Source organism: Ailuropoda melanoleuca, chromosome 6, assembly GCF_002007445.2.
Source record: "Ailuropoda melanoleuca isolate Jingjing chromosome 6, ASM200744v2, whole genome shotgun sequence".
Taxonomy (NCBI): domain Eukaryota; kingdom Metazoa; phylum Chordata; class Mammalia; order Carnivora; family Ursidae; genus Ailuropoda; species Ailuropoda melanoleuca.
In genome coordinates, this window is record NC_048223.1 from 35,364,745 (window position 1) to 35,377,480 (window position 12,736).

The following is a 12,736-nucleotide window of genomic DNA, read 5'->3' on the forward strand; positions in this document are numbered from 1 at the left end:
GCCAGGCAGCCTGACTCTAGACCCCATGCCCTTAACCCTGAGCCAGCGGCCCTCATGCTTTAGTGCAGCAGAATCACCAGGGGAGCTGGTTACTGCACATGCCTGCACCCCATCCCCAGAGTTTTGAGTGGGGCCAGGCCTGAGAATCTGTATTTCTAACTTGTTCCCCGGTGGCGCTGCTGCTGCTCTGGGGGCCACACTGCAAACCCCCTTTGAACTGCAAGCTCTCGTCTCCAGAGAGGAGGTCACGGAGCCCCAGAGCAGTGATGTGAGCTATCTAGGCCACCCAGCTCCTTAGCAGCAAGCGAAGATGAGAATCTAGGTCTGTGAATTCTAAACCTTTCCACACGGCTCATGCTTGGAGGAGGGTACATCCTGCTGAAAAGCGTGCACCAGTCTGATTACCTGATGTACGTCCAGCCCCTGGGAATGGGCGTTGGGAGAAGACAGCTCCTCGCTTGGCTCCTCTGAGCCCACGCGGGCCCTTCTCCACCTCCTGGCCTTCCGGTCCGCAGCGTGGGGGGCCTCCTCAGGCTCACTGCTGTCTGAGGTCTCCCTGCTGGCTGCCTGGGGGTTGAAGTTCACATCCAGCTCTCCCTGCAGGCGCATCTTCTCTGCTGTGGGGTCCCTGGGGGCCTTCCTCTGCACCCAGGACAGTCTGGCCCGGCGCCCAGCCTCCCGGGAAGAGCTTGCAGAGGAGGTCTCTGAGTCGGAGCACATGGCCTCAGGGTTCGGGGACAGCCCGGAGGAGGCGGCTGAGGGCCCTTGGTCCGAGCCCTGGGCCTGTGTGGGCTGAGGCTGGGGGTTCCTGGGCCGGCCTCGGGGCCGTGGGCACAGTGTGCTCAAGGCCTCGCTCCAGTCAAAGTCCTCCTCACTGTCGGAGCCCATCTCGTCATAGGCAGAGGCCATGCTGGAGGCCGCCTCCAGGGCCTGGAACGTGCCACTCTTAGGTTTGGCCAGCAGGCGGGTATGTGGCAGAGTACCATCCTTCAGGGCCACCCAGTTCCCGTCGGGGCTCTGCAAAACCTCAGCCAGGTCTGCGCGGGGGAGGGAGAGAGAAACCAGACAGGGCTGTTATCACCTGGCAGCAAGGTGAGGCTGCTATCTGCATCTTCCCCACCACTGGCTTGGGGTCCTGGGGAGCAGTGGACTCTGGGAAGTCCAAGAGGGCACACCTCTTTAGGAGTCGAAGGTCCCCAAGAAGTCCGTTGAGGCCTTGCAGGCCCCAGTGCTCCAGAGATGAGGAGAAACTCAGAGATCTGGCTCCCAGTGCACCTTGCCTGCGTGGATGGTCACCTCGGTCTCAGAATGGCACCTCTCCTGCCCTGGGCTGGCTGGGGTGGAGAAGGGGCAAGGGGAGTGCTACTGTTGGCAGCCCTGGGTCTGGCTCTTTGCCCTTGGGCCAGGGTTTTCTCTGGTTGGATGGGAGATGACTCCATCACCTGCCCTGGCCTCCCTCAAGGTTAACACACTCTGCCCTTGACACTTCTACACATCCCATCCACAACGGCCTTGTGAGATGGCAGAGTGAAATAAGATACATATGTACACACACACACACACACACACACACACTGGACTCTGCCCCCAGTTCCCAGTTCCTGCTAATATTTGTTCTTTGACCCCAATTCCTAACACAGGGCTCCTAAATTAAATCCCTTGTAATTTCCTGGGTGATGGGAGCATCTTTTGTTCTAAGGAGGCAACTCTGCGCGGCTCCAAGATGGGACTGGCCGCCAGAAAGACCAAGCCATGATTAGAAATTTAGAACTTTCAGCCCCACCCCATCCTCTGGAGAAGGAAAAGGGGTTGGGAAATGAGTTACTAATCGACTGTGGCTACACGATGAAACCTCCATAAGAGTCCCCAAAGTCCGGGGTTCTGAGAGCTCCTGGATGGCACATCCGCTTGCCTAGCGAGGCACCCCAGCTCCTCGGTGCTCAGGACCCTCTAGGGCCTCACTCCATGAACCTCTTCATCTGGTTGTTCATCCATGTCCTCTGTTATATAATAAACTGGTGAACATAAGTGTTTCCCTGACTTCTGTTGAGCTGAGCTGCTCCAGCAAACTACTGAGCCTGAGGAGGGGGTCGTGTATAGCTGGTTGGTCAGAAGTCCAAAGGACGACCTGGGACTTACAATTTGGTATCTGAAGTCATGTAGTCCTGAGCCCTTGACCGTGGCATCAGGAGCTACATGCAGGGAGTCGGTCAGCATGGAACTGGAGGATACCCGGCTGGTGTCAGAGAATTGGTTGGTATGGAAAAACCCCAAACATCTGGTCCCAGAAATGCTCTGTGTGAGCGGCGGATGGGTGTTCCTGCTCGGCACGTAAGTTTATTTTCAACTCAAGGCACATGCCTCATTCTGGAAAGGATGTGAGGGAGAAAGAGTTTGGGAGTTCCAATCTCATTTGATGGACGGGGAGACAAAGGGGAGCCAAGTTACGGAACTTGTCGAAGGTCACAGAGCCCATAACTGGTCAAGTCGGGATGAGGTGCAGCTCTGTCCAAAACAAAGACAGCTCTGGCTTATGCTGAGGAAGCCCTTGGTCAGCTGTGAGGCACTGATCAAGGGCAGGCTGGAGTGGTTCTTAGCTTGGGGTCGTGGTCTGGGTTGGCCTAAACTGGGCTCAGTTTTGCCTGGAGCTGGTGGCTGGGGCCCCAAGGGTTGATCAGCTTGCCAAGGGGTGAAAGTTGCTTTGTCTTATTTTTGTGGAAGCCAAACAGGATAGTGGGCTCCTTAGCTGCGAGGACCTGGCACAGCCCCGTGGCCTTGGGCACAGCAGTTTAGCCAACAGAAGCTGCTCCTTTATGAGGAACCTTACAGGACTCCCTGGGGATTGGGTGATGAGGAACCTGGGGCCTTGGAGGGGACCCGCTTGTGTGTGGGCTTGAGGCCTCCAGGGGCCACAGGTCTGCTGTGCAGGGACACTGAGCAGCATCCTGCCAGATGCCATTTCAAACACAGACTTCCTACCAATTAAATGATGACTGTTTCATGTAATGAAATTAAAGTGATCGGTGTTTCGCAGCCTTGTGCACAAAGCATTGTCCTTGCCAGGATGGCTGTGCAACCACAGCCTTCAGGGAATCCAGCTGTTGGTTGAACGCATTTTCAGCTCAGAGACCCGGTGGCACTTCAGCTGTCTGACTGCAGCCCAGGCTGGCAGGACATCGAAGTTCCCTTTTTTCTTGAGTCAGAAAGTGGGGCTTCCTTTCCTCCAGGAGGATTCTGGGCCCAGTGGGGGCTGATTTAACCATGGTTCTCCTGGAAGCATGAGGGCCTGGGTCCTGCTTTCCCTGGCTGCTCCCTCTATTTGGGGTCTGTCCCTACTACCATCCCCACACGGCAAAGCTCCAGTGACCTCTCAAAGACTTCATCTTCTTGGTTCCCCTTTTCCTAGAGCACTTTGTTGTCTCCCTGCCCAGATGTGGCCTCCTCCTTCCCTGAGTTCCCTGCTGTGACAGCCTGTTTGGCTCATTCCACGACCCAGTCTGGGTTCTGGCTGATCATGCCCATGGCTGGGCCCTCCTCCTGATGACGACAAGGTCCCTCTGGCAGGGGCTGGATCTCAGTGACCTCTCCAGCCTAGGCTGTGGAGTTGGGGCCTGGGTGGAAAGCTCTGGGAGCCTCTCAGCCTCAGTACTCTCATTGGCAAAAGGGGCACAGCTAATCCCTCCCTGGCTGGGCATGGGGTTAAATGAGGTGACACCCATCAAGCATGTTACATGGGCCCGCTCAGAGCAGGAGACGAATTAATAGCACTTCCCCCCTTCCCCATCCCTGGGCTGCTATAGGGCAGGGAGAAGAACAAGAACTTTGGATTCAGGCAGATCCAGGACTGAGCCCCAGTTGTTATGGTTCCTGGCAAGGGATCTTGGTCAAAGAGCACCTCTGAGCCTGTTTCCTGACCTAAAAATGGGGACAGTGTGACTCTCCGTGGCTGTCAGAGGATTTTTATAAGACAACATACGTAAAGCCTCGATCATACTGTCTGCTACCCCTCAGCTCTTTTATCTTCTGCGTGCTGAGTTGGCTTATACAATTATTTGCCCCGACTGTGGATCAGCACACGTGCTCCTTCCATAGGTACACGTGTCTACCTATCCTGTAGTCACGATTCTGCAGCACAGCGACACTGCTTTCATTGGCTGTGGGCACATTCAGAAGGGAGCCTAACGAGGGCGTTATTACTATTTACATGTAACGGGCTCTACCTGTTGTGGTGGTAATGGTCGGTTTTCTGGGGAAAAGGGTTTCTAGGTTGCCGGCATTTTCCCAATGCCATGTCCCAATCTTGTGGGTCAGGTGTTGCGGAAGGCAGGGACCAGAGCCCGCCTCAGGGGCACATTCTTGGCCTTCTTTCCTTAAGAAGCTAGGCTACTCTGTTCTCTGGGTTTTGCCAAAAAGCTTTCATTTTTAAAGACTTAAACTATACTACAGTTTATTCTCTTGGTTGTTTACCCCCATCGCCCTTGCCCTGCCACAACACTGACCAAAGGTTGTGTCTTCTTCGCTGCTCTACCTCCAGTCCCTGAGCAGTTCTGGAACCTGTCTTGGGCTTGTGAAGACTACTTGTCAGTGAACATGGGCATCCACAGGCTGCAGGGGCCAGACTACACTCTTGGTGTGAGGCTCTCAATGAGCCCTGCTGTCTGTCTGCAACCTCTCCTGGGGCCATGGGAGACAAGCCATGGTGGGAAAGCCTCTGCGAAGCCCGCTCTGTGCCTGGCTCCTGGGCTGATGGCTATACACGTGCTCACGCACCAGCCTTCGACACCTGCTACAGGAAGGCAGGGATCCAGTCTGTCGCTGGCTCCTCTCTTTTGCCTTTTACAATTCCAGTTCACCATGTTCCTCTGAGGAAGCTAGAAGGTGACCAACTTTTATCTCCACAAGAGCAGAGTGGCCTCCCTGTATGCCCACCCCTGTGAAAACCTGGTTGTCAAGGTGCATGGTCAGAACTGCTCAAAGCCATCCCCGGTTTCCGCTACCACACTCTCTAGGTCCTCTGGGAGTATCCATCGGGGACCCTGCGTCCTTCTGTTCTCTCCTTTGTCCAAATTCTTTCTCTTTCATGACTGTGCGGACAACAACCGGTCAGCAACTTCAGGGCAGGGGCTGTCCCCTGATGGTTATTTCCCAGCACTGGGTACATGGTGTGCACACAGCAGATGCTCAGTGAAGGTCTATCGAGTGGAAACATGTTTGGGGAGCCATCCATTGACTGCTGTAAACTCTGCCGAGGCTCAAAGTGGACCCGCTGTGGTTTACTCAGCCCACAGTGTCCTTCCAGCTGACCCCAAGCGTGAATTAACAGGCTCTGGAAGCAAGCTTTCCCCCGGGGCATAAACAGAACTGCGGAGAACAGCCTAGTGGCCATTAACCCAAGATGACCTCCACCTCTGGGTCTCCTCTCTTCTACATTTCTGCTCTGCTGAGACTGGGCGATGCCCCTGAGAATAATCTGCTTCCCGCTAAACAGATCAGACACCCCTCAAGACCCGGGGGGTTGGCCTGCACATTTTAGCATGTGAAGGCCAAGTGTTCCTCAGAAAAACCAGAGGTTTTCCACACAAGTGCTTTCGAGTTTTGTAATTTTAAATCTCCAACCTGAGAGATGCATGGATTTTTAGAAGAGTGCAAAATCTTTTCTGTGCGTGATATTGTTGAACTAAATTTTATGTTTATATACAACAGATAAAATATATGAGTGCTTTATTTTACAGAAAATTAGGTAAAAAAATCATGTTTTGAAAATCAAAACCCTTTCCAGCTTTATTTGGAATGCTCCTAATTCAGCAGGGAACTATTCTGTGAAATGGAGTGTTTTCCAGAAGGTTTTATAATCTCCTCTAAACTTATCAGTGTGTGTGAATTTTGAAAGGCTATTTGTCGTGGTGTTGTTTATTTGTTTGCTTTTATGGAGGGGGGACACTTATTATCATGCACTAGTTGAAAAAGCCTGAAAATGGGAGCCATGATGTTTGCGTTTGGCCCCATTAACCTTGGGATCTTGAACAAGTCATCCACCCTCATGGTCCCTCAAGGTTCTCGTCTACCGCAACGCTTAGCAGCACTACTGGAGGAATGAATAAAGTGCCTGCAGATGGACCCTACACACGATAAAGTGATTTGTAAAGGGTAGTTATTGTTTATTGAAGATAAACATATGCCTGTGGAATTTTGGAGTCCCTTCTCTGTAGGAACTTTGTCTCTGGTGAGAGATAAAGAAAGGAAGAAAGCCTACAAATGAATGAACAGAGATGCCGGGCAGCAGGAGGAAAGGAAAGAAAAGCTTATGTAGAATGGAAAAATGCACTTCAAAAACAAAACCCAAACCACATACATAAATAGGGAACATTTCCCGTGCTCACAGAATCTCTGTAGATTCTGCCGACGGGTTCTACTGAAAGGTTCACACGGAAATGGTCTGTTTGGGGAAATTTTTAGAATGACTGTTAAAAACATCGCATGGTTTGTGGTTCTTTGCACTGTGAGAACAATGGAATTTGTTTCAATAGCTGTTAGTTCAATCTTTTCCCTGCGAGAGTAGAAACGATAGCACAAACTTTAAAAGCATATTTCTAAGATGAATATTTTGCTGCTAATTTTTGTGGTTGTTCAGAAAAGGATTCTAGGGGCGCCTGGGTGGCACAGCGGTTGAGAGTCTGCCTTCAGCTCAGTGCGTGATTCCGGAGTTCTGGGATCGAGCCCCACATCAGGCTCCTCTGCTATGAGCCTGCTTCTTCCTCTCCCACTCCCTGCTTGTATTCCCTCTCTCGCTGGCTGTCTCTGTCTCTGTCAAATAAATAAATAAAATCTTAAAAAAAAAAAAAAAAGAAAAGGATTCTAGATCTGACCTACAGTGGGAGCTGAGAATCCTTTTGTGGTCTCTTCTTGTGAGGACAATGTGCCTAGCTTTCGTTACGTGTAGCCAGGTGAGGAAAGAACAGACCTGTGCCAGGGTGCAGTGAGCATCTTGACTTGACTTAGACAGTCAGTCATGGAGCCCAAGAGACCTAGGTGGCCTGAGCAGGGGGCTTCACGGCCCTTGGCTCTTACCCACGTGGTTGCAAGCACCTCACAGCCGTTGGATGTGTGACTTTGGGAAAGCCACTGAGCTAATTTGAGCCTCTTCACTGTGAAGGATTACATGACTCAACAGGTTTATAACGGACTGTGTGTTGGATGTTGAGTCTCTAGAGAGGTGAGTTCAAATGCTCTATGCAGAGCGGGACATTCTAGGAGAAGGAGCAGGAAGAACAGGCAACAAACGTCATCCTCAGGTGCAGTGGGGTGACAGCTGTCCATCAAAGACTCGTCCCTCTCCTGGCAGAGCTGTGTTGCTGGATGCGTCCAGCCAGGACATGGACCAGGCCCTCTGCACTGAAGTGGGGCTGTGTGACTCGCTCTTGCCTGTGTCTGGGAGGGAAAGCAGTGTAGGCCATGTCCCGCAGAGCCGGTTAGGAAGCAGGTGCACTGACTTCTCTGTTCTCTCTTCCTCCATCTGCTGGCCCATGTGAATGACCCAGCAGAAGACTCAGAGACCATAGAGGACAGCAGAGCCTTGGGCCTCTGAAGGCCTCCCACAGCCAGGACATTGTATTGCATTGGTGTGTGCTGAGAACTTAAACTATTACATGAAGCCACCTAAATGTTTGGTTTCTTTGTTATAGGAGCGAGTATTACCCTAACTATGTCAGGGTTCAAAAAGGACACTCTTAAACCAACCCTTGCTGGGACCCAAGTCCTTCTGAACACGGAAATAGCCTGCTGGGTTGGGTTAGCGTTTCTGGCCTGCATGAGACATATTCTCCCGGGCCACGTGGAACAGGAAGCTGAAGTGTGGCCGAGCAGCCGAGGCACTGTAACGCCCAGGAGCCCATCACTGTCGCACAGGTCTCAGCCAGAAAACTGCCCGGTGGAAAACACGACCACATTATACGTGTGAGCTGCACTGGACGCCTTGCGACTTGGTGGCTTGGCTGCTCCAAATGGGCCACACCAACTCGGGCTGAGGGAGGGAGGAGTAGCTGACCGGGAAGCAGCCTCCCAACAGCACTCCCAGGACCCACAGACCAACCAGATGCTGCTTAAAACCGTTACTTGTCTCATCCAGCCTGTCGGTGCTCCGCCAGCTGGACAAAGCTGCCTCCTCCTGCGGCGGCTGACCCGGGCCCTTCAGCGGCCTTGACGCAGTCTCCAGGGAAGGCATCTTCAGGGCGTCCTCTCTGGGGAGTGAGAACGCAGATGGGGACTGCTGCGGAGAGAAAAGAGGGGAAGAGCGGGGACTGAGGGGCACAGTCACCGGGAGGGACGCCTTCCGCTTTCTGGTAGATGACACAGCAGGAAGAAGGCATGTTCGATGGTGATGGCTTTTCCCACGCTGCAGATCAGTGCCCAACGCTGTATGATGGCACCAACAGTGGGTGCCCTGTGGATTCCACTGCAAGCTGGTCAGGCCTACCCGAAAGTGTCAGAGATGGAACAGGTAGTGGCCGCTGACAGCCTTTTATCCAGCCACCCTCCCGGCAGCATTTCTTAGGCCAACTGTGCTCAAAATGGAAAGCTTCTTCCCCCCGAAGACCTCCAAACCCGAGTCTGGGCAGCCCAAACAGAAAAGTTACAGTGCAATGCCAATGCTGCAACAGATCCGTGAGCAAAGCATGGCCCATCGCAAACCTACAACTATTGCAACACATTCCCACGTAGGTCTGAATTAAAGAAGGGAAAAGAAACTGTTACCTAAGAAGTGGTGGAGGGGAGATTTCAAAGGATGGGCAAGAGACATGTTTGAATTGTATCACACATATATGTCACGACATACAAAAAAAAAAAAAAAGAACTCATATAGATGTTACGAATGTTACGAAGAATTTGAAGCTCGATGTTAAAGAGTTTCATCAAACAGGAAGAGGCCAGATGACTTAATTCCCTGAGAGGTGTGGAAACTTAGCTTTGCCCTTGCACACAGTAAATGCGTGCTTTAAATGAGCTTTAAAAAGACATTTGAGAATGACAGTGAAAAAGAGTAACACCAGCGTCAGGATGTTTGGGTGACAAAGTTGAGCCTCATGGCTGGAATTTGGGGAGCAGGCGATGCACCCGGTAGCCTCCCCTGAAAGATGGTTGACCAGGCTGAGAAAAAACACAGAGATGGCTGAGGATCAAGGTCCAGTATTCCCATCATTGTGGGCCAGACCAGGAGCCATCAGCCCTCAAATACAGGCCCTCTGGCACACTGTCTTGGGAGAGGGTGGTACATGTCGGTTCTGGGTCAGAGTTATAGCAAACTGTTTCTACTTCCCCCCACAGAGGGGAGGCTGATCTCGAAGGAAGATGGGTTTGCAGAATAAATATGGAACCTCTAAGATGTGTACCCAGGGTCCCCATGTGCCTCTCACCCTTGTGAAAAGAGAAGAGAGATGAGGGGTCTCCAGACCTGCCTTCCCATACAACACTCACAGGTTAACATGGCCTCAGGGCAGACGAGCTCTCCCCGTTTTATGAATTCCGTGAGATTCTCTGTGCATTCAGTTCGCATAGGCCTTGGCTTATGGGAAATACCCTACCCGGGGCTGGGCTGGGGGTCCTGGGCTTCCTCTACACTTACGTGTGCCTGACTGCACTCTATTGCACACATCTGGTTTTTGCCTGATGTCTCCAAGAAACTGGGCAACTGAGGGCAGTTAATGGCCTATTAATGGTGGTGCAGTAACCGGTACAGAACTGGGAATTAGTATAGGTTTGTGCTGCGGTGAGTGTGATTTGGGGTGGGCTACAAGGATGGCTTTTCAGAAGTGCCTGGCTTTTTTCCTCCACTAACTTCTTGGATAAAATTGAAGAGCAAGAGGGGCACCTGGACGGCTCAGTCAGTTGAGCGTCTGCCTTCGGCTCAGGTCCTGATCCCAGTGTTCTGGGATCAAGCCCCACATCAGGCAACTCCACTGGGAGCCTGCTTCTTCCTCTCCCACTCCCCCTGCTTGTGTTCTCTCTCTCGTTGGCTGTGTCTCTCTCTCTCTGTGAAGTAAATAAATAAATAAAATCTTTAAAAAAAAATTGAAGAGCAAGAGAAAGAAAGAAGAAGAGCTCACCATCATCCTCCCTTACATCATGGGCCAAGGTCTAAGCTGGAGGACAGCCAAGCTAACACACACACACAAGTGGCTTTCAGCTGAGTGCCACTCCCTTTATTCCAAGGGCAAGAAAGCATGCAGCCTGTCCCTCATGTCCTGAAAACCAAGGTTTTCAAGGGGATGGGTACTCAGGGAACCATCTACGATTTTGCTAAATCCTTAACAGATGATGAACAGCTGCCAGAGGGACCAGAGAGCAAATCTGATGGTCAAGTGAAGTTACTAAAAAATGAAGAAAAAAAATCCTTCTATGGCAAACTCCTGTGTACTCAGGGAATATACCCCTGACACTCATCCCACCGTGGTCTGGCGAGAAGTCTCCTTTCTGTGTGATCCCACACACAATTCCACACACTCCGTTACAGTCCTACTACAACTTATCAATTCTTCCAAAGACCATGAGCTCCTTGAAGGCAGGAATGGTCTTTTGGGTGTGATCCTTGGTCGCATGTTTGTGATTGAATTTGCAGGACTTTAGACAGAGGTCTGGCCCTTAGGGAACTGATAATCTATTGCCAGGTGCATTATGGGGCCATTTTCTATGCCCTGACTTTGCTTTTTTTTTTTTTAAATATCTGCAAGCTTCTCACTATAAATCACTGAATATGTGTTTACAAAAGGGGAAAATGATATTTAATATTTCATTTTACAGTGGGTCACATGGTATTTTATATTTGTATGCGTCTTTAAGTGGTAGCTTGGTCCATTTTTATGGGACAAAATGCTCCCCCATCTACCAAAGCCAACACTAAGAAATGAAAAGTCCCTCTGGTTCTAACAGGGAAGATGGAATCTGTGTTCTTTGTGAGAGACTTTTATACTCTATTTCAGACAAGCCATTGTTTCACACTACAAGAAAACTATACCCTGACGATCACAAAAGACCCCAAGGTCTGGCTTCAATAGGTCTCAGGACACCGCTGGCCCAGTCTCCAGCCAGGGTGGAAAAGCCCCAGTTCTGAGACCCAGACCAAGTTTGGCCTCAAATTCGTTGCAATAAACGTACTTCCCAGCAGATGGCGCCACGATAATGTGTTTACTCACCAGTTAGTTCACCCTCTGTGGGTCCTGGGAAGTGATTGGGATTTCTTGAGTCAATGATTTGTTCATGACCCTTGTTGGGTCTTTGTGCCCACTCTTTCGTTTTCACCCATGACCTCTGCTTTCCTTCCTTTCCTCTTACCCACCCTAATGCCCACGGAAGAAGCAGGGCTGATAATATCAGAAAGGGCTAGCCTGAGTTAGTGTCTGCATGTCTACACAGGGGGGCCAGGGATGGTTGGTGGAATCCATGGTCCAGGAATATCAGTGTGCCAGCAAAGTCTTGCAAAGACGAGCTTGTGAATCAGAGCTTTGAAACAGGCCTGCCTCAACTCTTCAGGGTTGTGTGTTAGGCAGTGCGTCAACGTCAGCTCTTCCTCCTGCTCTGTGGGATCTTGGTGGGGGAACTTAAACTGTTCTATGCCTCAGTTTCCTCATGTAAAAGGATCGGTGTCATGCCTGGTACACAAAAAGCACTCAATGAGTATTAGTCAAAATTAGAGTATTTATTATGCTCTATTGCTGAGCCAGGACAACAAATGCATTCTGTCACTCAATCTGATAGAGTGCACATGAGGAAACTGAGGCAGGGGTTGAATAACTTGTCCAGGCACAAGGCTGGTTAGGGGGCAGAGGCAGGGTCTGAGCTGGGGTCTGTCTGGCCCCAAGCTGATGTGATTCCATGCCTTGTCCGTGCTGTGCCGAGCCTGTGCCGGAAGCCTGGGAACACCCCCCTTTTGGCCTCACGTGCTCTGGCCCAGCAGGACTTGCCATTTGAACCAGCTGGCTCTGACGCTGTGGGCAAAACACGCAGTGTGATCCTGAGTTACTCTGTGAGACCTTCCTCCGCAGTCGCTTCCTACCCCGTGTGGGCTGCAGCATGACCTGCTCCGTACATCTCCTGGAACGGCCTACTGTCGCTGTGATGGCTAGGACTATCAGCACTGTCAACAGCGCAGGCTCCCTGAGGCACTGACCACGGCTCCAAAATGGTCTTTGCTCCCGAGGACGCTATTCCATAAAACAGGGAGAGGATGAATGACAACGGAGACAAAGCTTTGCTTTGTATTTTCAGGGTCAGGCATAGATACTAAATTCAATTCAGTAATTACAAAAAATGAAAAATACTTTAGGTCTATCCTGTAGTTACTCAAAGGAAAGAGCAAATAGGAGGGAGGAAGGGACAGAAACACAAGAGAAAAGGCTGAGAGAAGTAGGGATAGAGGGACAGAGAGATGCCTCTTGGTCACCAGACACATCCTAAGAGCCTGGCCCCTGCTGTCATCATGGTTATTATCAATGGGATCACCACGTTATTACGTGGTATACGCGTATATATACGCGTAGAGAGACAGGCATTAAATGAATTATAAGCCCTGCACCACAGGCTTTTAGGATATTGCATCTTAAGGCTTTGAAAGCTGGATGGCATGGACCCCCCCCCCCCACTGGCGCAGAACAACACAGTAAGGGAGGAAATTAAAAAAAGAACGATGACATTCAGGTTTCTTTCAAGAGAACTGATGAGAACTCCTGTCTGCATGGGGATGGAC

The 12,736-nt window shown here is 51.0% G+C and overlaps 1 protein-coding gene across 5 annotated transcripts in view; it reads right to left on the reverse strand.

The window, feature by feature from the left end:
• MYRIP (myosin VIIA and Rab interacting protein) overlaps positions 1–12,736 on the reverse strand; it is a 361,216-nt gene that overhangs the window by 63,609 nt on the left and 284,871 nt on the right. For 4 of the 5 annotated variants that reach the window (XM_019807381.2, XM_019807379.2, XM_002926609.4 and 1 more), the window contains 2 exons: positions 8,113–8,266; positions 406–1,037 (listed from right to left, as the gene is read on the reverse strand). In XM_019807381.2, coding sequence (XP_019662940.1) covers positions 406–1,037; positions 8,113–8,266 — 786 coding nt within the window. The remainder of the gene's footprint in view (positions 1–405; positions 1,038–8,112; positions 8,267–12,736) is intronic. The other variant, XM_019807380.2, reaches the window with a different exon arrangement.